Genomic DNA, 27,744 nt, shown 5'->3' with positions numbered 1-27,744 from the left:
ATAGAGACACGTCCGCTGTCTCAGCCTGCAGTCTGTGAGGTATGCTGTCGCTGCTGTAGTGTTGGCTATGGAGACATACTTGCTGTGTCTGCTTGCAGTCTGCGAGGTTTGCTGTCGTTGCTGTAGCGTTTGCTACGGAGACATGTCCACTGTGTCTGCCTGCAGTCTGCGAGGTTTGCTGTTGCTGCTGTAGTGTTGGTTACGGAGACACGCTCGCTGTGCCAGCTAAACAGCACCTATGGCGACCATGTAAAGCCGATGGCGCAGCTGCTGTGCAGGTTGTACAGAATCCGAAAAGCATTAGCTGAATAGAAAATTGGAAACGAGTCACTAGAAATAAAGAAACTAACCCTCTGAGGAGAGAGTTGCAGACATGTGGCACCGAGTAGCGGATACTGTTGCTGAAGAAGCGATTGGGCTTTTTTTTTTCAGAAAAAATGCTATGCTTTAAGTCGTGATTTCTCTGCGCTTTTGTACTGACGTCGTTACATATCTTTGTCTTGGTTCAGAGTTCGCTATGCCTTAAGTTTCGATCTTGGATCACTTGCTGGACCGCTTACACTGTCGTCGTGCTGCGTCCGCTGTTTGTCGTTCTCTAGTTGTTGTTGCCTACTTCTTTATTCTTAGGTGACTCGCTGTGATGCACTCGGCTGGCCTGCTTGTTGTAAGAGTTCCCGTGTCATTCCCAGTCTTGTCAGATTCTGGTCACTATAAGTTTGCCATCAACACAGCAGAGTGTACGACGACAGAGAGATTCCTGTGGTCAACCTTGTGTCGCAGGAGCCGTATAGATGCCAAACGAACTGAAAACTGGACAAACTGACTTTACATGTGGCAGAGCCTTTTCGAACAACTTATTTTTTTCTTTGCGTCATCAATCTTCTGACTTCCTCTCTTGTGCCAGCCTCTTCCTCTCTCAGCAGCTATGAAATCCAATTTGCTCAATAATTTGTTGGATGTGTTGCAGTCTCTGTCTTCCCTTTATACTATTTGCTCTCTATGGCTTCCTCTAGTACAATGGAAATTATCACCTCACATCACAACGCGTGTCGTACCACTTTCTTCAGTGTTTTCCATGTATTCCCTTACCAGTCTCTTTTGTGGACGACCTCCTCATTTCATATTAGACCACTTAATTCTCTGCATCACTTTGTAACACCACATCCCAAACGTTTCGATTCTTTTGTGTCTAGGATTTCAGACATTTACTAACTGACTCGTATAATGATGTGCTCCAGATGTTAATGCTCTGGAGTTTCTTCTTGAAATTAAGACATGCGTTTGATGCCAATAGGCTTCTTTTAGCGAGAAATGCCCTGTTCACCTGTTCTACGCAGCTTTTTAACACCCCAACCTCTTATTAGCTTACTCTCAGTTCATAGTCTGTGTTTATTTGACAATTCCGTTCAATGGTTCCGGTAATTGTTCCTCACTTACAGTGAGTATAGGGTTGTCGCCAGAGAATTTTATTATTGATAGGCGTTCGGCATGATTGAGTCTCACTGCTGAACGTCTCTATTTCTTAAATTTGATTTAAATATGATTGAAATATTCCACTGCAGCCTTCTTGCTACGTGTTTCCTGGTGCAAGTGCTAGATTTGCTAACGTTGCATTCAAACTATAGCGCGACGCTTCCGAAGCGTACGTTGAGAATTTGAGTTTGCACTCCGATCTCTAATGTGGCAACACCCCATTTTGTTAAATGGGGTTGTAAATGAACATCGACGAATGAAGCAGTGTTGAGAAACGTATCTTGTACTCTGTATAAGTGTTATAATTCTTAGTAACTAAGCTCTCAACTTCAGTCACCTAATTTCGTATGATTGTGTTGCATATTCAGAACAAATGGTAAACTCCCTCGATACCGCACTGTCTCGACTGGCATTCCATAAAGCAAAAGACTCGTTCCGTCAGTAACTGAATTAAAATACTAGCTGAACGTCGAAATCAGAAACTGACAGCTTGCAGGTTTTTCTGGAAGACAGAGGAGCACGTAATTTCCCTTAAAGCTGGCATCTGGGGCACACCACGCTGGTAGCTTCCGCTGTCTATAGCACTACATTTTGAAAATCGACACTGTAATTTCGCCGACGGAAGATTGTTTGCTCTCATTAATTTCCTAATTCAGTTATTCACAAAGTTACACTGAGCTGTCGAGAACGATCGAATAACAATGGAATTGTGAACCGCGTCTCCACGTGAAGGTAAGACCATCTTCATGCGTACCCCACCGTGTGAGCTCATGACAAGCCCCCTTCAGGAGCATTAGAGAGCGGCTGGTTCTTCCATCTGAAACCCTGGTTCGTCTGTAATACCGATATTCTGTAAGTGGGGGTTAAAAGAGTTCCATCGTATTTCTTAAAAGAAGACAACCTTTTCCCATTCCTAGATATCAATATCATATTACAGTTTTCAGCTCAGTTCCAGTGCTTTCAGGAAGATAATAATGAATTAAGCTTGGGTCCGCCTCTTTATAAGTACAAAAATTATTATTTTTTTATCACCCGAGCATGTTTCACCACAGTTATGGCATCCTCAGAGGTTTTTGTATTATTTTCCTGAAATACATATATACAGGTTATTTTTAGTTAAAGGAACGTGGTATATTAAATTTAGTTGTCATTTAAATTGTACGTACAATTTACCTTTTACTTTACATTGTGTGTGTCCCGTGGCTCCGAACCAAAATCACCCATAGATCTAAATTAGTACATCAAGTCATCCGCAAACGTGAGGAATGTTAGAAAATCGTCTGCCTTGAAGTTTTGTTCATTATAAAATCTTTAAAATGTATGTTCTGGTAAAATTCATGGCAGATGCCCAGTTTTGGCATTACCCTTGTAGTATTTCTCTAGTCCTTAGCAGTCACAAGATTTTTTTGTGTACTAAACATGGTTTTGTGGCGTTGAACTGAACCTATGGACATCTACAAAAGTTTTGTGAATCTTAGGTATGGCGAATTATTTCGAGTAGTTGGTTATTCGTAGATTATGTTTTGTATTTTGACAGTGTTTAATCACGTTACCTTCTGTTCGTTTGTAAATATTGGGTCCTGTTATGTTTCTGTGGCTTGGATACATGTTTCACTATACAAATTTACGTCTCTGATGCGCTTCCGATGGTCGTTTGTTTAGTGTTTTGCTTTGGATTGATGTCCACGAAGTTTGAAAATGTGACGTTTGTTTCCATTTTGTATGGGTTTTGCTACGTAGTACTGTTTGGTCATTGTCATTGATAACTTTTTTGCCCTGTGTGATAGCTTTCTGGATGTGGTAATTTTCTTCTTTGTTAAAAGTTAATGTGGATGGTTAGGATTTGGAGGTCTGTTTCTATGCCACTGGGGTGGAGGTTGTTTTTGATTAGTGCAGGGTGTGTGCTAGCACTTTTCAGTGCTCTTAAAAGTTGTGTGTGCCGCATGCTGAAATTTCTGCATGTCTGTCCAATGTATACTGAATCACAGTATTTGCTTGTTAACTGGCATCACTGCTTTGTTGAATTTATCTGTGATGGTTTTAGGTATTTGTAATCATTTCTGCAGAGTGTTTGTTTTATATGCCACATGTCTACCTTGTTGTCTCATGATGGTTTCTATTCTGTACGTTATTTTGTTACCAGATGTCAGGATGCGCCATGTTTTCTTGTTGTTTGTGCTTTCTTCATCTTCTGTGCTTATGTGTTCTATGTTGTGCAGGTGTTGGTAGTGTGTTGTGTTGTGATATTGTTGTTTGTTCTGTGTCAGTTAAGTTTTTATTTTATGGTTTAGTTTGTCAACAACGTTTATATTGTAACCATATTCCGTGGCAGTCTATGATTACGATTCAAAGGTCAGATTCAAAGTTACCGGACGTCAAACGAAAACAAAACGGAAAACAGACGACACTCGGAAGCGCATCACAGACTTAAATTTGTGCTGTGATACGTGTGTCCACACCACAGACATAATAGGGCGTAATATTTACAAACTAACAGAAGAAAACATGAGTACACACTATCAAAATACGAAACATTATCTATGGGTAACAAACTATACGAAGTAGCTCGTAACACCTAATCTTCACAAAACTTTTACCGGTGTCCACAGGTTCAGCTCAATTACACAAAAATGCGTTTGTTATATAAAAATTAACTTGTCACAGCTACGGAGTAGCACAATACCATACAGGCAAGGCCAAAAAGTGAGCAATGCCACGAATTTTACCAGAGTAGGATACTAAATAAAAAATGAAATGCAGACAATTTACTAGCATGACTCATGTTTTTAAATGACTTGGTGTACCAATTTAGACCCCTATGGTTGGTTTTGGTTGGCTACCACAGGGTACACATAATGTAAATCAGAAGGTAAACTGCACATACAATGTAAATGACAACTAAATCTTATGTATCATTTTCTCTAACCTAAAACTACCCTGTAGGTATGTGTTTCAGGCAACTAATAAAAGAAGCACTGTGGACGCCACAACTGTGGTTAAACATATGTGAGTGGTAAAACAAAACAATAGTTTGTGTACTTGCAAAAAAGGTGGACTTGTTCATAATTCATTATTAAGAAATAACAATTTGCCTGTTTTACATGCAGCTGGTATGCTCATTGACACACTATGTTCGCTACTAATTTTGTCAATAAATGTCCATATATATTGTATGTTTGTTGGAAAGAGGGAGATCTCTTGTAGTCACGGTCGCAATGATAATTATCCTGATCTTACATGCAGTATACATAACCATTGTCTGATGCTGGTGCAAGTGGAATATGGATGGTCTGGAGAGTGTAAATAAAACAATCTAGTGATATCAATAAGTGTCAAACGTTTTCCCTCTTACTCATTCTTTTAAATAACTGCTTTTAGCTGCAACGTTCAAAGCATGACCTGTGAATTGTTAATATCATTTGACTGCACTGTGTGCTACATTCTCTAACGCAGTGTGGTGTTCAGGAAATAAGAGAATGAGACTCTCAGCAACGGAATGAAGCATAAAGATATTGAAAACTACTACGAGTACTTAGTACTACAATGCGTTCATCATAAGAATAAACCTGATGTAGACAAACACAAACGCGATGATTGGTCAGAAGCCGTAGCACACGTACACAGGTGTTGTTACGCTCTTGGAAGTAGGTCCTACTATTGTATTAGGTATCTTACTAAGTTACGTTAAAAGGAACTTTAAGATATTCAAATGTATTAACAGCCATCAAAGTTTTTCTTAATCATGTTTTAGGTACGTAGTTTTTATTTCAAAAATCGTTTACAGTCACAGTCTCTGCAGCATTGTGCTCTGATTGTAGCGCTTTTAATGCGCATTATAAAAATGGCTGAGGCTGCTTTCTGTTCCGTAGTGAAACACGCGGGTGGAACACGGTTAAAAAGTGCCGAGAAATAGGCTGTTCTTAATGTTTTTCATAAATTTCCGGAGATAATCGGCTTTGAAGCTTTCCCAGCCTTGCATATAATGCAGTTGGTATGTTACCTCACATTGAACGCGCAGCGCAGTTGGTAGCGGAATGGAATGCGAACCAAATGCGCTGTTAATATGCATTATAAAAATGACTGGGGCTGCTTTCTGTTCTGTAGTGAAACACGCGCGTAGAACACGGTTAAAAAGTGCCGAGAAATAGGCTGTTCTTAATGCGTGGTTCAACTCTTCCCACTATTTTTCTTTTTCTCGTTCAATTTGAAACACCTACATCTCGTAATTATAAATCTCATCATCACTTTTTATGAATAATGCACGCCTTCTTGTTTCTATTTACGTATTGAACGCGAAATTCCTGTTTCCACTTCAGTCGATGTTTTATGAAAGACTGTTCATAAAAGTTGTTTAAATTAAGAAAACATAACAATTTAATTTTTAAGGCAAAAATGAAAAACAAATCCCTTTATTATGACTATGTCGATCGTTTTATACCACAGAAGTAGATGATTATCGTAGAAACAAGAAAAACAATCGTTTTCACAGCATCGAGCACATCATACAAAGGCTGCATTTTTACGTTTGCTACTGTACGATTAGAATATGAACCCAACAGAACTGATCTAGAGCCAAGCTACGGGATTTGGACCGAGAAGTAACAAGACTGTTAAGCCGCCAGACATACTGGAACTACCACACGCAGCTTTTTCACACATCACTGCCGAACCCTGGCGGGGTATAAAACGGCTCGTCATAAAAGGAGAAGAGAAAATGCTGCGCCTGGTTGCCTCCGTGGATTCTGCTGTTGATAGGCTCGTTATCACCGTAACAGGTGACACTTCCAGAACTGAAATGTATTTCTTTGATGAGGAAGGAGCTAAGAGATTACCGGACGACTGATTGTAAGTAATATTTTCAGTGGCTTCAATATTTAGCTACAAGGCGAAGTCCTTCTGTACTCTCTTACGTTACACATAGCTAATGCAGAAAAATTACCCTGTGGTTAAGTCAGGAATTTTTATCATTCTTGTTTTTAATTACAATAAGTACATTACCTAAAAACAATAACGTGTTGCGGTTTTCGTCTAGTCGTCTAAGGAGCATATTGTGGGAGATTTGCAGTGTATTATGTCATTCTGCTTAAAAATTAAATGACATTCGAAGTAGTATTGCTCCTCTGCTCGTCTTTTTACGTATGAGCTGCAGCCGGTCACGTCACATCAGGAATCCGCTGTACCAGCTGACCGGCCAGTGCTGTCCAAGTTAAATGCGCCGGTGAAGCTGTTGTCCCGCATTATCGAGAAGTCGATGTGCGCGTAACGCACAGGACAAAACGTACCCTTATTATCGTACTTGACAGTACTCGAGACAGCTTGGCTGCAGTCCCACGTGAAACGTAAATCCGATGAGGTTCCAGCAACCGCGAAAGAATGCACAGTTCAACGTTTACATCAGGTTTATTCTTACGAGGGACGGATTATACCACTCGCCGGTGCTGGGCTACTCACGTGCCACGGCCACTCGGCGGGCTCCGCGACGCCCGCGCGTCCCGAGTCTGCGCCCTTCTGCCCGCAGCGCGGCTTGCTGGGACTGGGCACCAGGCTGGACACTGGCTTGGCGCCCTCGGGCACCAGGCAGCACACGTTGGAGTCCGCCAGGCCGCAGTAGCTGTACGGCGTCCCACCGCTGCCAACACACGCACACACACACAGTCTGTCAGTTCCGGGCTCGGAGGTCTCTGCTAAAGTTGGTTTCGGGGCGCAATGAATACACTTGCGTAAGTCCAAAATGGGGCAGTGAAACGTGGGGTACATTCCGTTTTCTTGTTGAGGGAACTCGGTGAGGCTGGTGACAAAGGGGCAGGCCTGGTTGCACTACTTCGTGCAACCAGGCACTTCACAGGGTTGTGGACAACCATTGAGATAACCTTAACTAGGGGTGTTTATTGATTCCTGGATAAATGGAACCAGTCCATCACACATCGAGAAATTCGAAGATTAGACTTTCAGTAGCTTTATCCCTGTTGTTTCCTCCAAACTCGCCAGTGTCGCGAGTACTGAAACAACAGAGTACTGAATATTTGTAGGGTAGACACTTTTTCTCTGCCAGTTGTAGGTCTGGTCAGTCAGTAACGGATAGATGGACTATCCTACAAGGAAGAGACTGATGGGATCACCTCACCTCCCCTCCCAACTCTCCGCTCGTCATTCTGGTCTATCAGGAAAGGGATTTGGGTTTTATGCTTGGCCCCTTACAGCCTATGAACCTGGACGGCCCTACTGTTATTTCGGATGATGAAGGTGAGAGCCATGGATTCACACTTGACGTGTGGGGAGCTGGGCTTGAAGGGCGTTAAGTCCGCGCAACACAGGCTCATCTACATCCACATGATTACTCTGCAATTCACAATTAAGTGCCGGGCAGAGGGTTCATCCAACCACAATCATACTATCTCCCTACCATTCCACTCCCGAACAGCGCGCGGGAAAAACGAACACCTAAACCTTTCTGTTCGAGCTCTGATTTCTCTTATTTTATTTTGATGATCATTCCTACCTATGTGGGTTGGGCTCAAGAAAATATTTTCGCACTCGGAAAAGAAAGTTGGTGACCGAAATTTCGTAAATAGATCTCGCCGCGACGAAAAACGTCTTTTCTTTAATGACTTCCATCCCAACTCGCGGTTCATATCTGCCACACTCTCTCCCCTGTTACGTGATAATACAAAACGAGCTGCCCTTTTTTTTGCACCCTTCCGATGTCCTCCGTCAATCCCTCCTGGTAAGGATCCCACACCGCGCAGCAATATTCTAACAGAGGACGAACGAGTGTAGTGTAGTGTAAGCTGTTTCTTTAGTGGACTTGTTGCATTTTCTAAGTGTCCTGCCAATGAGGCGCAACCTTTGGCTCTCCTTCCCCACAAAATTATCTATGTGGTCTTTCCAACTGAAGTTGTTTGTGATTTTAACACCCAGGTACTTAGTTGAATTGACAGCCTTGACAATTGTACTATTTATCGAGTAATCGAACTCCAACGGATTCTTTGGAACTCATGTGGATCACCTCACACTTTTCGTTATATAGTGTCAACTGCCACCTGCCACACGATACAGCAATCGTTTCTAAATCGCTTTGCAACTGATACTGGTCTTCGGATGACCTTACTAGACGGTAAATTACAGCATCATCTGCGAACAACCTAAAAGAACTGCTCAGATTGTCACCCAGGTCAGTTATATAGATCAGGAACAGCAGAGGTCCCAGGACGCTTCCCTGGGGAACACATGATATCACTTCAGTTTTACTCGATGATTTGGCGTCTATTACTACGAACTGCGACCTTCCTGACAGGAAATCACGAATCCAGTCGCACAACTGAGACGATACCCCACAGGCCCGCAGCTTGATTAGAAGTCGCTTGTGAGGAATGGTGTCAAAAGCTTTCCGGAAATCTAGAAATACGGAATCAACTTGAGATCCCCTGTCGATAGCGGCCATTACTTCGTGCGAATAAAGAGCTAGCTGCGTTGCACAAGAACGATGTTTTCTGAAACCATGCTGATTACGTATCAATAGATCGTTCCCTTCGAGGTGATTCATAATGTTTGAATACAGTATATGTTCCAAAACCCTACTGCAAACCGACGTCAATGATATAGGTCTGTAGTTCGATGGATTACTCCTACTACCCTTCTTAAACACTGGTGCGACCTGCGCAATTTTCCAATCTGTAGGTACAGATCTATCGGTGAGCGAGCGGTTGTGTATGATTGCTTAGTAGGGAGCTATTGTATCAGCGTAATCTGAAAGGAACCTAATCTCGTAGTTGAGATTTCTATACGGATGATGCACTTATCTTCGAATATGGTGTCTAAATATCAGAGCCAGGCGAGTAAGTCAAAGTAATAAAAATGGAAAGAAGGGAGAAAAGTTTGTGTTAATAAATGGCAGGCAGGTAGGGTACTATTGGGAAGGTGGAGTTCTTATCACTACTGTTGTTCAATTTGTACTCTAGGAATCCATAAAGTGAATGAAAGAAAATTTCAGAAGAGGAAGAAAAGCCCTAAGAAATCAAATGAAACTGTTAAGGTTCGCATGTATGACCTTTCTGGACAGATATGTTTTTTATTGTTTTTTTTTAATTGATGGTAATAATCGACAGCATACTTAGTCCTGGATAAACAAAGCAAAGACAAAAGTGATAATGACTGGTGAAAAAAAGAATAAAGACATACTTAGTACGAGACAAGGGATCTCCCTATCGCACTCCCCTCAGATTTAGTGGTACGACCGTCCAGTGGATCGACCGTCAAAAACTGAAGACAGATCAAGCATGAAAAACAAGAATAAGGTGTACTGAACTGAGAAAAAAAAAGCTAAATAGAAACAGTAAACGGTCTAAAGACAAGACGTAAAATAAAGGGCAGCCCAAATAAGCAACGGCTTCGTGGATGACTGGTCGTGGTGTTGGACTGTCAAGCCGGTGGGTCGTGTTCAGAACTCTCTCGTACCATTCATCTTTTTTTTCACAACCTTATGAACTGTCCGTGCGGTCTTTGAACTGTTGTTTCTCTTTCTGTAGTCTTGGCAGTTGTCATACTACACATTGATTATAGAATATGAGTCATGTGGTAAGAATACGGTACCGTAGCAATTAAATGTGATTAATAGTGAGAGGAGGCGAGATGCCACATAGTCGCCACACAGATATGAAAATAACAAATAATCGAGTGTGAACTAAGTTACAACAAAGGAATTCAAGAGTCAAGACTTGCAAAGCGGAACGCAACTTCAAAACCGTTAAGAACATGCGTTTGGACAGAACACAGAGAAACTGTGGTTCTGAAACTGTTGCGTTTATTTGTTGCAGCCTATATGACAAACTATTATGTTGTCTTCATTTCCTTGAGAGTGATCACATTCACATACATACGAACACATATACCGGGCAAGGAGGTATATCTCACTCACTTAACAGTCGTACAAATTAGCTGCGTCGATAAGAGATTCACGTGACACACATACTGTCAGCATTGCCGTGTATGACACACCAGACGTGTTTTCCGATGGAGGATTCGGTTGACTTGTCGCCTTGTCATAAAACGTTTGCGGTTACCATTCGAAAGCCACTTCCATTCGGCTGTTAATAGATTAATTGTGCAGATTCAATGGGTCCGTATCTTACACCTCACTGTTGCAAATGGACTTTACACCATGACACAGACACAAGTTTGAATAAAACGAACAGCGGGGTAAGAAAAGAAAATGTCGGCGCGATGGAGATCTGAAAACGGCTTGCCCGTGTAGCACTCCACCACCATAAATACTTAACCACGACATGACTTTTCTATCCGCCTGCTGTTTACAGCACCGCTCACTGTTTCTGTTTTGCCCTTTGTCACCCGGTTTTCATGCTTGATCCGTGTTCAGGTTTTCACGGGCTGTCCACGGGGCCACTCATCACTAAATCTGAGGAGGGTGCGATGGGGAGTTTCCCTCGTGAGTAGTCGGAGAAGATCTCCCAACTTGGAGGCCATGATACACATGATGGGCGAACAGGGCCGGCTCCAGGGATTTCGCCACCTCATGCCAAAATTTCAACGCAAATTGCATTTTTAGACATGTTCTACTTTTTCACAATGCCATTCATCCATGAAGTCTTACCGTCACATGTCACACATATCGATCTTTTTGACATGAATCCCTATTTAAGATCGACCAAGGAGCACCAGTTAGTAAAAGAGAAGTGAAGCGTTTAGCGTGTAACACATTATGAGCTATAACTCCAAAAGTAACTACGTCATCAAACTTACGTTATGTCACTCGCAGGATACATAACTAAAATCTGTTCACTTATTGTCATTTCTTGTGCAGAGCAGACCTATAACAACCAACACAGCTTAGTACTGTATTCTAGGTTGTGTCCTCGGAGCTTCTCCTCAACGAACTGGAAGGTCGCAGTTGTCCTTTCTTTCCTTTGTCATCTTCTGACTGGTTTCATGCGGTCCACCACGAATTCCTATCCTGTGCCAATCTCTTCAGAGTAGCGCTTGCAACACAACGTCCTCAGTTATTTGCTGGGTGTACTCCAGTCTTTGTTTTTCTCTACAGTTTTCACTCTCTATAGCTCCCTTTAGTACCATGTACGTTATTCCGTGATATCTCAACAGTATTCTGTTATCCAATTCCTTCTTCTTGTCAGTGTTTTTCATACATTCCTCCCCTCTCCAATTCTGCGCAGATCCTCCTCACCTTATCAGCCCACCCAATTTTCAACATTCGTCTGTAGCATCACATCTAAAATGCATCGACTCTCTTCTGTTCCCACAGTCCCTGTTTCATATCGTACAATGATGTGCTACAAACGTACATTCTCAGAAATTTGTTCCTCAAATTAAGGCTTATGTTTTATACTAATACACTCTCCCGGCCAGGAAAGTCCGCTTTGCCGATGCTAGTCTGCATTTCATGTTCTCCTTGCTCCGTCCGTCATGGATTATTTTGCTGCCTAGGTAGCAGAATCTTTTAACTTCAACTACTTCGTGATCACCAATACTGATGTTAAGTTTGTCGCTGTTTTCATTTCTGCTATTTCTCATTATGTATTTCTTCTATTTGCTCTCAATCCGTATTCTGTACTCGTTAGACTGCTCATTCCATTCAGCAGGTCCTGTAATTCCTGTTCACTTTCACTGAGGATAGCAATGTCATCAGCGCATGTTATCACTGATAACCTTTCACCCTGAATTTTAATCCCACTATTTAACATTTGTTTTATTTCCACCATTTCCTCTTCGTACCTTGAACAGTAGGGGCGAAAGACTACATCCCTCTCTTACACCCTTCTTAATCCGAGCATTTCGTTCTTGGTCTTCCACTCTTATTATTCCCTCTTGGCTCTTGTACATGTTGTAAGTCACCCGTGTCTCCCTACAGCTTACCCCTATTTTCCTCAGAATTTCGAACATCTTACACCATTTGACACTGTCGAACGAACGCTTCTCCAGGTCCACAAATTCTATGAACCTGTTTTAATTTTCTTTAGTCTTGCTTCCATTATGAAACACAACGTCAGAACTGCCTGTCCGGGGCCTTTACCCTTCCTAAAGCCAAACCGATCGTCATCTGACACATCCTGAATTTTCTTTACCATTGTTCTGCATATTATTCTTGTCAGCAACTTGGATGCATGAACTGTTGATTGTGCGATAATTCTCGCACTTGTTAACTCTTACAGTCTTTGGAATTTCATGGATGATGTTTTCCCGAAAGTCTGATTGTACATCGCCAGACTCATACATCCTACACACCAACGTGAACCGTCGTTTTATTGCCATTTCCTCCAATTATTTTAAGAGTTTTGATGAAATGTTATCTATCTTTACTGCCTTCTTGATCTTAAGTCTTCCGAAGCTCTTTTAAATTCTGATACTGGATACCTTGTCTCTTCTAAATCGAATCCTATTTCTTCTTCTATCACGTCATAGTACAAGTCTTCTCCCCCATAGAGGCCTTGCGACAGTCATTTCTTTTTCGATTTCTTCACATTTTTCATGCCGTCGTTTTGTCTTAGCTTCCCTGCACATCCTATTTATTTATTCCTTAGCGACTTGTGTTTCTGTATTCCTGAATTTCCTGAACATTTTTGTATTTCCTTTGTTCGTTAATCAATTGAAGTATTTCTTCTGTTACCCATGGTTTCTTCGCAGTTACCTTTCTTGTATCTATGTTTTTCTTTTCATCTTCGCCAGCCGATGTGGCCGAGCGGTTCTAGGCGCTTCAGTCTGGAACCGTGCGACCGCTACGGTCGCAGTTTCGAATCCTGCCTTGGGCATGGATGTGTGTGATGTCCTTAGGTTAGTTAGGTTTAAGTAGTTCTAAGTTCTAGGGGACTGATGACCTCAGATGTTAAGTCCCATAGTGCTCAGAGCTATTTGAACCTTTCCAACTTCTGTAGCTGCCCTTTTTAGCGGTGTCCATTCCTCTTCAACTGTAGTGCCTAGTGACCTATTCCTTATTGCAGTATCTATAGCCTTAGAGAACTTCATTTTCAAGCACTTCTGCATCCCTCTTCTTTGCGTATTGATTCTTCCCGACTAACGTCTTAAACTTCAATATACACTCCTGGAAATGGAAAAAAGAACACATTGACACCGGTGTGTCAGACCCACCATACTTGCTCCGGACACTGCGAGAGGGCTGTACAAGCAATGATCACACGCACGGCACAGCGGACACACCAGGAACCGCGGTGTTGGCCGTCGAATGGCGCTAGCTGCGCAGCATTTGTGCACCGCCGCCGTCAGTGTCAGCCAGTTTGCCGTGGCATACGGAGCTCCATCGCAGTCTTTAACACTGGTAGCATGCCGCGACAGCGTGGACGTGAACCGTATGTGCAGTTGACGGACTTTGAGCGAGGGCGTATAGTGGGCATGCGGGAGGCCGGGTGGACGTACCGCCGAATTGCTCAACACGTGGGGCGTGAGGTCTCCACAGTACATCGATGTTGTCGCCAGTGGTCGGCGGAAGGTGCACGTGCCCGTCGACCTGGGACCGGATCGCAGCGACGCACGGATGCACGCCAAGACCGTAGGATCCTACGCAGTGCCGTAGGGGACCGCACCGCCACTTCCCAGCAAATTAGGGACACTGTTGCTCCTGGGGTATCGGCGAGGACCATTCGCAACCGTCTCCATGAAGCTGGGCTACGGTCCCGCACACCGTTAGGCCGTCTTCCGCTCACGCCCCAACATCGTGCAGCCCGCCTCCAGTGGTGTCGCGACAGGCGTGAATGGATGGACGAATGGAGACGTGTCGTCTTCAGCGATGAGAGTCGCTTCTGCCTTGGTGCCAATGATGGTCGTATGCGTGTTTGGCGCCGTGCAGGTGAGCGCCACAATCAGGACTGCATACGACCGAGGCACACAGGGCCAACACCCGGCGTCATGGTGTGGGGGAGCGATCTCCTACACTGGCCGTACACCACTGGTGATCGTCGAGGGGACACTGAATAGTGCACGGTACATCCAAACCGTCATCGAACCCATCGTTCTACCATTCCTAGACCGGCAAGGGAACTTGCTGTTCCAACAGGACAATGCACGTCCGCATGTATCCCGTGCCACCCAACGTGCTCTAGAAGGTGTAAGTCAACTACCCTGGCCAGTAAGATCTCCGGATCTGTCCCCCATTGAGCATGTTTGGGACTGGATGAAGCGTCGTCTCACGCGGTCTGCACGTCCAGCACGAACGCTGGTCCAACTGAGGCGCCAGGTGGAAATGGCATGGCAAGCCGTTCCACAGGACTACATCCAGCATCTCTACGATCGTCTCCATGGGAGAATAGCAGCCTGCATTGCTGCGAAAGGTGGATATACACTGTACTAGTGCCGACATTGTGCATGCTCTGTTGCCTGTGTCTATGTGCCTGTGGTTCTGTCAGTGTGATCATGTGATGTATCTGACCCCAGGAATGTGTCAATAAAGTTTCCCCTTCCTGGGACAATGAATTCACGGTGTTCTTATTTCAATTTCCAGGAGTGTATTCTTCATCGGTACTAAGCTGTGGCCTGAGTCTGTATTTGCTCCTATGTACGCCTTTCAATCCAGTATCTGATATCGGAATCTCTGCTTGACCGTAACGTAATATAATTAAAATCTTCCCGTATCTAACGGCCTTTTCCAATTATGGCTCCTCCGCTTATGCCGCTTATGATTGAATATGGGCTTGGTACTAGGCCTGAGAGAGATGAAAGACTAATTGACGTTTGCAGTAAATTTCAGATAATAATAGAGAATACTCTGTGACATGCATATAAATGCTTTATTTGTTGAAGAAACAGGTGTATAAATTGCCAGTCCTTCTGTACTGAGTACATAGTACTTGAAGCTTAAACGGCTATAGTCGGATACCGATAAAACAAGCTCTCCGACAAGCCACAACATTAATTAATGGGCCAAAGCGAGCAGTTTGGAAGCATTGTCGTTTATTGTAGCAAAAAGTAGAAGTTAAATTTTAAATAAAGTTGTTGCTCTATGTTTTTCCGTATGATTTTAATATTAATACGTATTGATTGTGGCTTCAACACCTAGAAAGAAATGGGACTGGGGGAAAACTTGAAAGAAATTACACACAAAGCTGAAAAAAATTAATTTAGAGGAACACGACAAGAAGAAGCAGCTTGTAAATGCCATGAATGAAGGATCCAAGCCGGCTGGTGTGGCCGAGCGGTTCTAGGCGCTTCAGTCTGGAACCGCGCCAACGTTACGGTCGCAGGTTCGAATCCTGCCTCGGGCATGGATGTGTGTGATGTCCTTAGGTTAGTTAGGTTTAAGTAGTTCTAAGTTCTAGGGGACTGATGTTAGGTCCCATAGTGCTCAGAGCCATTTGAAAGATCCAAAGGAGAGGGAGTGGTGAGGGAAAGATGCTATGCATGTTTCCGCGTCGTGTCACCGCGACTTAATCACAATACGTGAATTCAAAAGACTATGGAATGGGGTGGGAAGTGCATATTTTATTCTTTATATGTTTATTACAATGTTTTTTACCGTCAAAAGTTGCTGTATAGGAACTGTTAGCTAATCAGATGCTGAGATTCACCTTTACATTTATCTTTATTTCTTAGCTACAAAATTTTGTAGTAGCTTTCAAGCTGACGTAGGATCTTTCAAGTGGTGGCGCTTAGTACAAATTGAGACGGCAACACTACCGAACGTAAGGTTCGCTATAGGCGGCTCTGCGCGCGAAGCAAGAAAGAGGTCAGAAGCATACTGACATTGTCGAACAACGTTCTCTTCATTAAAAGGGCTCTGATGATGTCAGATATTGATAAGACAGTAAGGAAGGAGATTGTGAAAAATACTTTTGGAGCATCGTTTGGTACGGAAGTGAAACGTGGACCATCAGAAATAGGGGGAAGAAGTAATTGGAAGCATGTGATGTACGGCGCTATTGAAAATTGTGAAAAATGAAATGGACAGATAAAGTATGAAGCGAAGAAGTACTCCAAAGAATATGTGAGGAGTTTTGGAAAGACTCTTACCAGAATAGGCAGGTTTGTGGGAAATTTATTACAGCATCCAAGAATAGTTAACTTTGCTCTTGAAGGGTCAGTACAGTGGAAAAGTAGAAGCGTCTCTGTCTGTCTGTCTGTCTGTCTGTCTGTCTCTCTCTTTGTGCTGTACATCGCTGTTGTCTCTCTCTTTCTGTCTCTGTGTCTCTCATTGAGAGACAGACAGAGAGAGAGAGAGAGAGAGAGAGAGAGAGAGAGAGAGAGAGTAGGGGGGAGGGGGAGGGGAGATAACAGCGATATACATTACAATACCAGCGGGTGCTCGTCTAGTAGTACTGCTGGACGAAAAACTGCTGGTATTGTACCGTACATCCTTGCGGTTTGTATGCTACGCAGGATAGTTACAGGTTTTGTTAGTTTTAACATGTTCACCTGTTGTTGGCTCTAAATTTATAATTACTGGAAGCTTTGGTTTGTGATGTACTCTAGGAGGTTCCATTGGCAGCCCGAAGTTCTTTATATTCATTTTGGCAATTTTGTTCACGTCTTAATTCGGGCTACTAATGAAACCTGTTAGAATACGTCACGGACCAAAGCTTTCAGTTATTATAGTTTTAGATGCAACAAGTAGATCAACATATTGAAACTATCAAAACCTGTAACAATCCTTTGTAACATACAAACCACGGGTATGTACAGTCCAGTACCAACGGATGCTCGTCTAGCAGTACTTAGCACCTGTCCCACAGGCCTACATTCATGCAGGACTGAGACTGGTAAGAAATCAAGGAGAAACTGAGAAGTACTGGAGGCTGGAATGGCAATAGATGTTGGACTCCACATAGTGGAAGTCGAGTGCATCGATTCATGCCAAATGAACAGTGAAGACAAATCATGCTACACAAGAATCTGATGAGAGGCATTATACACCTTCAGTCTACACTGACTACCTTCCCATATTATTCCTACAGAATAAGGTACAACATCTGTAAACATGGGGAATTCGGAAAACTTGAGCACGAACTGCACCAAATGTAAAGGCAAATAACGAAAGGAAAAAGAAATGTCTTCCAGCGAGGCACTGTAGACGATATAAGAACATATAAAGTACGAGGTAATGAAATGTAATAGCAAATAAGTATTTCTCAAGGTGTTACAGGTGTTCAATAGCAGGAGGCAACGAAGCTGTCGAAGATGATGCTCATGTAATTGGAAGGTATAATCTTTAGCAGCAATAGCGTTAATTAATCCTACTCAAAAAGTTACATACACTACCGTTTGTGAAAAGTGCAGCATCGAGAAGGAATTACCCGAATAGCACCACACTTGGTGGAAGTGGCGACTGGTGTGCAAGTACTACGTGATACGTTTTACTGCGAGATGGGGTACACGTGAACCTAGCAGAGCCCTCTCGTGACGGTCCGACTGGGTCGGTGTTGCGCTTAGTGTAGTAGGTGCAGAGCTGTCACACAGGGTGGAAACAATACAGTGAGTGGCAGTATGCCTCGTCGACGTCAAAGGGAGCCATATCGGCATGTGAGCGAGTTCGAACGGGGCAGAATGATCGGCCTCCGGGAAACAGGGTTGTCATACCGTGACATTTCGTCTCGCACAGGGCATGGTGCTACGGCAGTGATGCGTCTGTGGAAGCAGTGGATAGACGCAGCGACGAGCGGGAACTGGACCACGGAACATGATCACAGCACGGGACGACCGTCATCTTGTCCGCATGGCCATTACGGACTGTACAGCACCATCCACAGTGTTGGTTCGCCGCTGGACTGCTGGGTGCTGCTGCTGGGTGGACTGGTTGCACGCGTGCCATTACGTCGGCTTCCATTGTCCAGAAACCACAAGCTCCTCCTACTGTAATGGGCACGTGAACACCGTCACTGGGGTGCTGAGAGGCAACTTGCAATCTTTTCGGGTGAGTCCCTCTTCAACGTGTCCTACAGTGATGGCCTATATGTGTCCGGCGGTACCTTGGTGAGCGCAACCTGGAGGGCTGCATTGCAGAGCGGCATAGTGGACAAACGCCAGGTGTGGTGGTTTGGGGCGCCACTGGTTACAACAACCGATCTCGCCTCGTACGTATTGCGGGCACTTTGAACAGCAACCGGTACCAAACGGAGTTTGTGGACGCTGAGGTATACCCCTTGCTTCATGCATCTCCACAGGCCACATTTCAACAGCGCAATGCCCGGCCACATATTGCGAGGAATGTACAGGCCTTATTTGAAGAGCGACGGGTACCATAGCTTCCCTGGCCTGCACGTTCACCGGACATGTCCCCCTTCGAACATGTCTGGGATATGGTTGGTTGGCAGCTGGTGCGTCACGATCCTCCAGTAACTGGTGTCACAGATCTGTGGGCTCGGATACAAACTGCGTGGAGGGAAATCCCTCAGGAATGTATTCAGAATCTTATCAATTCAATTCCAGTGCGTGTAGCAGCTCTAATAGCAGCGCATGGTGGCCACACGACATACTGAATAGTAGGGCTCAAAGAATATGTACAGATTTGAAGAGGTAATCATTTGTTACTTTTCATGCACCTAACCTGTGGAATTAAATAAATTGAACTCATGTGTTTCCTTCTTGGTGTTGCAATTTCCACAAACGCTAGTGTATTTTAGATTTTATTAAGATTTTGGTTCGAGACTCTTGATTTTTTATTTCTATTGTTGCTAATTAGTTCTTGCCATAATTACGTATAAGTAGACATTCTCTTTAGTAATGTAAAACAGTGACATGACGCAAAGAGGAAATTAGAAGTTATGTTTGAAATATAAATTTTAGAAGCAATATCTCTATATCCTGAGCTATTAAATTTTATTCAAGACTTAATTCTTAGTTACTAACTTTTTGATCTCATTATTAATCTAAAGCTTGTATAAATAATTTTATTCTTGATTACAAATATTGCCTCGTTTCTAGTTTTATTAAATGTAAAATGTCAGCATACATTAAGTAACACAAGTTGGCCGTTGTCGCAGCAGCTGTACGTAAAGTACAGCAGTTCATAAGGAAACTCCTTTTGCATGCTGCACATTAAGTTTTATTATTTATCTTGTGAATCCAGACATGTTTCACCTTGGGTATAAGGCATCTTCAGTGGGTGTTCTGAAATATTACACGAGTTTTTCGTTTACATTTAGGCGCTGACATTTGCACATACAGGTTACAGACTTTAAACAATTCATTGAAGTTTTTGTTATAAAATGGTAAAGTACGTACAGATCGACGTCTAAGTCATTATTTTTAAGACAAACAGCTTTTTCTCAGGTGGCAAACTGGTTGAAAGTTTGCAGTTTTCCTTTTGGCCACTGTTTTCAACATTGAGCATCTTTATTTCAACCTTTGTTTTTTGTACGTGGTAATTTTCTTGTAAGGTTAGGCCGTATCTTTAATTTGGCTATTTTCATGTCTTTCTCTCTTGTAGTAGCTTTGTGATTATTTTCTCTTAAACGTTGAGTTGATTGTCCCATGTTTTCATGCTGTAGTAAGTACTTTATAGCGGGTGTTGAATATTCTGCTGGTTTGTCTTGCATATTTTCAATCATATGTGTGGCATTGTAGTTGGTATATTCCTGCTTTCTCGTAGATGTCTCTTTCATTTGTTGTTTTTGGACTGTACTTTTGGATTGAACTGTCTGTTTTGAATTCTGTGTTTATGCCTTATCTTTCGAAATTGTTGGTTATTTTATGTTTGAGTTTGGGCTTATGGGTCTTTGTGTACCATCTTGAATCTTCTTCGTTGTTTTCACATATTCTTTGTGTCATTGTTGTTCTGTTGATGTATGTGCTTGTTTCTATGGTGTTTTGATGTACTGTTGTTTTTGGTTGAGTATGTGTAATGTTTATTGACTGTATTTGTTGTTTCATTATTTGTTTAATTCTGTGACTACATCACTGTTTGTATCCACTGTTTGTTGCCATTTGTATGATGATCTAGTTCTTACTTGTAGCTTTCTGTGCTGAATGCTGCTGTGCTGAGTCTACGAACTTGTATCTGAGTGCTGATTGCTTTTGTATATGTGAATGATATAAAGTCTGATATATGAGACAGTCTCTGGTTGTAGGTTTATGATAAATTTCTTTTCTTTGTTGATGGTTATGTCTAACAAGTTTATTTGATTTTCATGTTCTTTCTCCATTGTGAGTCTTGTCTTTTTTTTATATTGTGTTTATATCTGCACCCAACTGATCAGTTTTTGCTGGAGGTTCATCAATTAAACGAAGTATATTATCCAAGTATCTGATCCCATAAAGTATTTCGTAATTCTTTGTGAAAATGATTTTAAAAGTCACGTTTTCTACATGGTTAATGAAGATGGTGGCTAGGGAACATTACACTGGGATCCCGTTGGTAACACGTCTTCTTGTAAATCTACATCTACATCTACATGGATACTCTGCAAATCACGTTTAAGTGCCTGGCAGAGGGTTCATCGAACCACCTTCACAATTCTCTATTATTCCAATCTCGTATAGCACGCGGAAATAGTACTCATTATTAAAGCGAAAGTAGTTCTGTTCAGTTATAAATTCCAGCAATTTATGTGTTTCTGCGATATGCTCATCTGTTAGTTGGCTACCATCCTTCACTAATTGAGTAATGAAAATGTACAGTTTCTAATAACAATAACTAATACCTGCTCTAGCCGCTAGATGATAAGATATAAGTGATGATCCTCAAAGAAATCAACTATAATGAAATATTGTAATTTGTAGGCCTGCCATATGTTATTACTCAGCTTTTTCTTTTGCACTTTTGCTATTGACAGTGTAGAACATCAGTACCGATTACTCCTTTCTCTCAAAGAACGTCCTAGTTATTTAAGAGGAAATTTTCCAAAGAATTTGCTGTTACGTAATGCATCTGTAAAACATGTTGATTTTTACTATCTTCACACACGATGAATGCACACAGTTCATCGACGCAACTGCATTTGAAAATGGCCATGTGCTGAAAATGGCCATTAATGTAATACATGTTGCAATAAATGTCATCTGTTAAAAAAATTGACAGACCACAGTGGACATTTAAAATGGTTTTACCATTAAGAAATTTTTGTTAGCTGTTGAATTTGTTACAGTAACAAAGTCAATATTTCCATACAGCTCTGTAACAATTAACATTGTCGTTCCGTTCAACAGTTTTTAAATCGATTGTACATAGATTGATTGTACATAAATTTAATATCAACATAAATTGTGATAAAACTGTGTAGAAATATTGAGATGGTTGCTCGAATAGCTATAGATGCCAATACGTTGGAAAAAATCTCTCTATGGGACAGCCACACATAATTGTAGAAGCCAGGAACTCTGTTAGCAGTGATCATGAAAGTCATTGTATCAAATCTGCGAACAACAATGCTTCATCACTGCTATTATAAATTACAGAATAAATTCTTGCGGTAAGAATATAGGCAATGGATTTGCTCAAATCTCGTATGCTGAACCCGCATAAAGGCTGTTGTTGGAGATGTAAATGAACTCACTTAGTAACTAGGAAAAAAATACGTACGTATATTTTGAGAACCAAAGCGTTCATTGACATTAAAACGGAAATAACAGATGAACGCAATGCATTCGGAAACCAACGATGACATTTCAAAACCAACATATGTTACTTCATCTCTTACTATGGAGTAGCTTCATTACGTAATCTTCCACAAACTCATACGTTGTTAGACCTTACAGAGTATTTCCTTTATTGCGTGACTGAAGACTATTCGGAGGATTAGGTCCCCAACTCAGCTGCAAATGGGCGCCAAATACTATGTTCTCTTGAATTGTGTCTGATGCGTCCGACTAACAAACACACGTGAGAAAAGTCGAAATGACACCTTACCGTAAAATTATGAGGAGATAATGGACGGAAAGTTAGGGTTCAACCTTGCACAGCAATCCTGGCTCTACAATAAATTTTATTCCATCCTTTCAAACTGCAGACTGTATCAGCTGTTACTCGTAACAACGTCTGGTTTGAAGGCTGCTACACCTTCTATTTCTGACATGCATAGGGAAGACATATAGCTCAATTCATCGACATCTGATCCTTGCTTTGCTGATGAGGTATGCCCCGAATGCTTCCTTACAGTGCTAGAAATATAGACAAATAAGGCAGCTGCGATTAGCTTCTGTCTTCTGAGCTCGTGTGAGAGCTGAAAAAATTGTCTTGGCATCCTTGTTGTGTGTGACTGATTATCAAAATTCCTAAATGTTAACGTGGCACTACAAGATGATCTGCGGACAAGACAGGGTCACCGCAACATAATGTGAGCAGCAGGACCGTTTGGTTGGTGAAAACAGTTACATTTTCGATAAAACTGTAACTAGACTTAATTTTATTCATTTGGCAGGATAAACATTTGTTTTCCGTCTAAAAACTCCACTCACACAATTTCTTCTTTATATAAAATGTATGATTATAATAAAATAAACAAAATTTGGAGGTTACTAACTGGAAAACGTGAAGGAACATTCTTGAATTTTGTGGCATTACATATGGTCTGTTCGCTTTAAAGGAGCGAATTCACTTATAAAATTGTATCTTTATTTATTCGCTATTAAGTATCAACCACTAAAAACTGTGGGTAGCAAGAGGTACAAGCGAATGACGGAAGAAGGAAATGTAAAAATACTCAGGAGAAGGAGAATACAGCATTGTAAGTTACATTGGAATGAAATCAGTAGGAAGTGCAGGGAAGCTAAAATGGAAATGGCTGCAGGGAAAATCTAAAGAAATCGAAAAATAAACGCCTGTCGGAAAGACAGAGTCAGCATATACAAAAGTTGAAGCAAGGACGTCAACATTAAAGATGCGAAAGGTGGTCATTTGGTACAAGAAAGAACGAAGGTCGATTTGTAAGGCACCAGGTACCCAGTACCCAGTGCTCAGGCAGAAACAATTAATGTGTACCCAGTTGTTAATGGGCTATATGATCATGATGCACAGTTAATGGAAATAACACATACAGCACCCTACAGGCTTCAGGCAGGTTGGTACAAGGCAAGGAGGCTTATTGATGCGAACAGGGTACAGAGTTTTAAGAGCAGCCTAGAAGAGGAAGAATGGGATGAAATATACACAGAAAATGATGCTGATGCCAAATTCAATTTATTCCAGCGTAAATTTGTCTCAATATTTGAGAGTTACTTTCCCGAAACGTTATCCAAAAAAGCCATTAAAAAGTCAAGTAAGCCATGGATTACTAAGGGAATTAAGATATGTGTAAGAGGAAGAGGGAAATACACTCCTGGAAATTGAAATAAGAACACCGTGAATTCATTGTCCCAGGAAGGGGAAACTTTATTGACATTCCTGGGGTCAGATACATCACATGATCACACTGACAGAACCACAGGCACATAGACACAGGCAACAGAGCATGCACAATGTCGGCACTAGTACAGTGTATATCCACCTTTCGCAGCAATGCAGGCTGCTATTCTCCCATGGAGACGATCGTAGAGATGCTGGATGTAGTCCTGTGGAACGGCTTGCCATGCCATTTCCACCTGGCGCCTCAGTTGGACCAGCGTTCGTGCTGCACGTGCAGACCGCGTGAGACGACGCTTCATCCAGTCCCAAACATGCTCAATGGGGACAGATCCGGAGATCTTGCTGGCCAGGGTAGTTGACTTACACCTTCTAGAGCACGTTGGGTGGCACGGGATACATGCGGACGTGCATTGTCCTGTTGGAACAGCAAGTTCCCTTGCCGGTCTAGGAATGATAGAAATATGGGTTCGATGACGGTTTGGATGTACCGTGCACTATTCAGTGTCCCCTCGACGATCACCAGTGGTGTACGGCCAGTGTAGGAGATCGCTCCCCACACCATGATGCCGGGTGTTGGCCCTGTGTGCCTCGGTCGTATGCAATCCTGATTGTGGCGTTCACCTGCACGGCGCCAAACACGCATACGACCATCATTGGCACCAAGGCAGAAGCGACTCTCATCGCTGAAGACGACACGTCTCCATTCGTCCCTCCATTCACGCCTGTCGCGACACCACTGGAGGCGGGCTGCACGATGTTTGGGCGTGAGCGGAAGACGGCCTAACGGTGTGCGGGACCGTAGCCCAGCTTCATGGAGACGGTTGCGAATGGTCCTCGCCGGTACCCCAGGAGCAACAGTGTCCCTAATTTGCTGGGAAGTGGCGGTGCGGTCCCCTACGGCACTGCGTAGGATCCTACGGTCTTGGCGTGCATCCGTGCGTCGCTGCGCTCCGGTCCCAGGTCGACGGGCACGTGCACCTTCCGCCGACCACTGGCGACAACATCGATGTACTGTGGAGACCTCACGCCCCACGTGTTGAGCAATTCGGCGGTACGTCCACCCGGCCTCCCGCATGCCCACTATACGCCCTCGCTCAAAGTCCGTCAACTGCACATACGGTTCACGTCCACGCTGTCGCGGCATGCTACCAGTGTTAAAGACTGCGATGGAGCTCCGTATGCCACGGCAAACTGGCTGACACTGACGGTGGCGGTGCACAAATGCTGCGCAGCTAGCGCCATTCGACGGCCAACAACGCGGTTCCCGGTGTGTCCGCTGTGCCGTGCGTGTGATCATTGCTTGTACAGCCCTCTCGCAGTGTCCGGAGCAAGTATGGTGGGTCTGACACACCGGTGTCAATGTGTTCTTTTTTCCATTTCCAGGAGTATATATGGACAGGCCAGGATAAGTCAGGATCCGACATTACTTGCTTACTACAAAAGATACTGTAATATTTTAAGGAAAGTCATTAAGAAGTCCAGAAGCTTGTGTGTTCTGACAGAAATTAATAATGCGGATAATAAGATTACTACTATTTGGAATATTGTCCAACGGGAGATGGGGCAGCCTGACAGTGCATAGCATACCATAGCAATAAAGCTAAATGATGATGTTGTGAGTGATAATTCACAAATTGCAAGTATCTTTAACAATCATTTTCTGAATGTAGCAGCAAAAATAGGGTTAAAGGATTCAGTTGAAGAAGCAAAAAAATATCTTAAAACTGTCATTCTCCAGGACTTAAGGCCCTTAGAAATAGCACCAACATCCCCCACTGAAATTACGGGAATTATACTGAGAGCTCATGTGGTGTTGATGGAGTCTCTAACAGAATTTTGAAGTGTTGTTCTAATTTAATAAGTGGAGTCCTTAGTGATATATGTAATGCTTCACTGGCATAGGGAATTTTTCCAGACAGGTTGAAATACGCAATTATCAAACCTATTCAGAAGAAAGGGGACAAGAATGACGTAAATAATTATAGACCAATCTCATTGCTGACTTCATTTTCTACAATATCCGAAAAAGTTATGTATTCAAGAGTAGTCTCACACTTAAGTGAAAATAATTTACTCAGCATGTTACAGTTCGGATTCCAGGAGGGTTACTCGACTGAGAAAGCTATCTACACATTAACCCATCAAATGGTACAGGCCCTAAATAAAAAATTATCGCCAATTGGTATTTTTTGTGGTCTTGCCAAGGCATTTGACTGTGTGGATCATGTCACACTCTTAGAAAAACTCAGGTTTTATGGAACTGAAGGCTATACACACAGCTAGTTTGAATCATACTTAACGAACAGAAAGCAAAACGTTGTGCTGAATAACACAAATAATGATGGGACGGTGGTAAATTCTAGTGAATTGGGAGTTATCACAAAGAGAGTCCCACGGGGTTCAATGTTGGGTCCTCTGCTGTTCCTTAACCACGTGAATGGCCTCTCACTTAACGTTCAGCATCAGAACTAATGCTTTTTGCAGATGACACGAGTGTTGTAATAAATCCCATTCCAGAAAAAGCAGGTGAAGATATTGTTAAGGATGTCTTTCAAACAATTATTAAGTGGTTCTCAGAAAATTTACTCTCCCTTAATTTTGAAAAAAGTCACTATATCCAGTTCTGTACACCGAATAGAGTGATACTGACAAATGATGTAGCATATGAACAGGGCTCAGTTAACAGGGTAGATTTCTCCAAATTTTTGGGTAATCACGTTGATGACAACTTGAACTGGAAGAAGCATATTATTGAGCTTCTCAAACAATTAAGTTCAGCTTCTTTCGCTCTTTGTGTAATCGCTAGTCTTCGTAGTAAACAGATCAGCCTCCTAACGTAGATTGCATATTTCCACTCCATAATGTCTTATGAAATAGTTTTTGGGGCAATTCACCACTTAGACATAAAGCATTGATTGCAAAAAAAGAGGGCAGTGAGAACAATTAGTGGCGTTCACCCAAGGGCGTCATGTAGGCACCTATTCAAGGAGTTAGGTATTTTAACTGCACCATCAGAGTAATATGTCTTGTAATCTGACTTGTTCCACATCACATCGACAAAATGATCTAAGGAACATGACGTAATCGGACTAAACTAAACAACCTAATGTGTTTCAAAGTACTTTAAATCCTGCGGAGGACATTTTCGGTTTCAAGTAAGTTCATAATATCCAGCCGCGTTCCAAGATTCTTCGACAGATTGACCCCAGCGTCATAACTCTACAGTTGTGCGCGTCTGTTTTACAGTTTTTTCGTTGTTTCCTTCCTCTGTAGAACTCCGACAGACTGCAACTATTTTAGGAGCAAAAATCTGATGAGTAACCTGTGAGGATCGGTCACCATTCTCCTGCTGAACAATTTTAGTTGATTACTTGGTGTGAAGATTACTAAAACACACTGCTACGAACATTATTATATTGAAATAACGAGATACTAATTTCTGAAAGCCAAATGGACTTACAATGACTTACATCAGCGCCGAACTTCAGTGCAACGTGTGCGTGCTGCATGCGGAAAGGCTCGGCCTATTACTCGGAATTGCTCAGACCTTCTCGGGAGTACCCGGAACAGCGTGACATTACATTTAGCATTGCGGTGCGGCATTTTGCGGTCGGCACGACTTTCTGAGTTAAGCAGAATCGTAGTGTCAGCACAATCTACCCTTCGCTATGTATTCGTGGTATGAAGGCTATTCACTGGGCCAGTGGCTGTTTGCACGAAAAGAGGTAGCCTAGTGATCTATCCTCACAGTCCCTCGTAGCAAATGAGAATGACACAAAAGAGGGACGATAATTCTTAATTCGCATAAACAATGGATATTGCTTGTTTGCAACGAAACGACATTACATAGTACCATGCAGAAACAATTTAAATTTTTAGATAACAATGAAAGAGGAAAAAATTACAACGATCGACGTATGTGATTGACTGTTCTGCACATAAAGAAGCACTTTGTGCTAAATTTGCATACATGGAGCACGTGAAGAAATTAGTGGTTATTGTTTTTGGTGTTGTTGTTTTCA

At 42.5% G+C, this 27,744-nt stretch overlaps 1 protein-coding gene across 1 annotated transcript in view; it reads right to left on the bottom strand.

The window, feature by feature from the left end:
- Positions 1–27,744, bottom strand: part of LOC124788894 (phenoloxidase-activating factor 2-like) — a 450,082-nt gene that overhangs the window by 52,452 nt on the left and 369,886 nt on the right. Inside the window, exon 4 of the mRNA XM_047256177.1 lies at positions 6,925–7,102. Within this exon, the coding sequence (XP_047112133.1) occupies positions 6,925–7,102 (178 nt within the window). The remainder of the gene's footprint in view (positions 1–6,924; positions 7,103–27,744) is intronic.

Source organism: Schistocerca piceifrons, chromosome 3 (genome assembly GCF_021461385.2).
Source record: "Schistocerca piceifrons isolate TAMUIC-IGC-003096 chromosome 3, iqSchPice1.1, whole genome shotgun sequence".
NCBI lineage: Eukaryota > Metazoa > Arthropoda > Insecta > Orthoptera > Acrididae > Schistocerca > Schistocerca piceifrons.
This window is presented reverse-complemented; position numbering and strand designations above follow the sequence as displayed.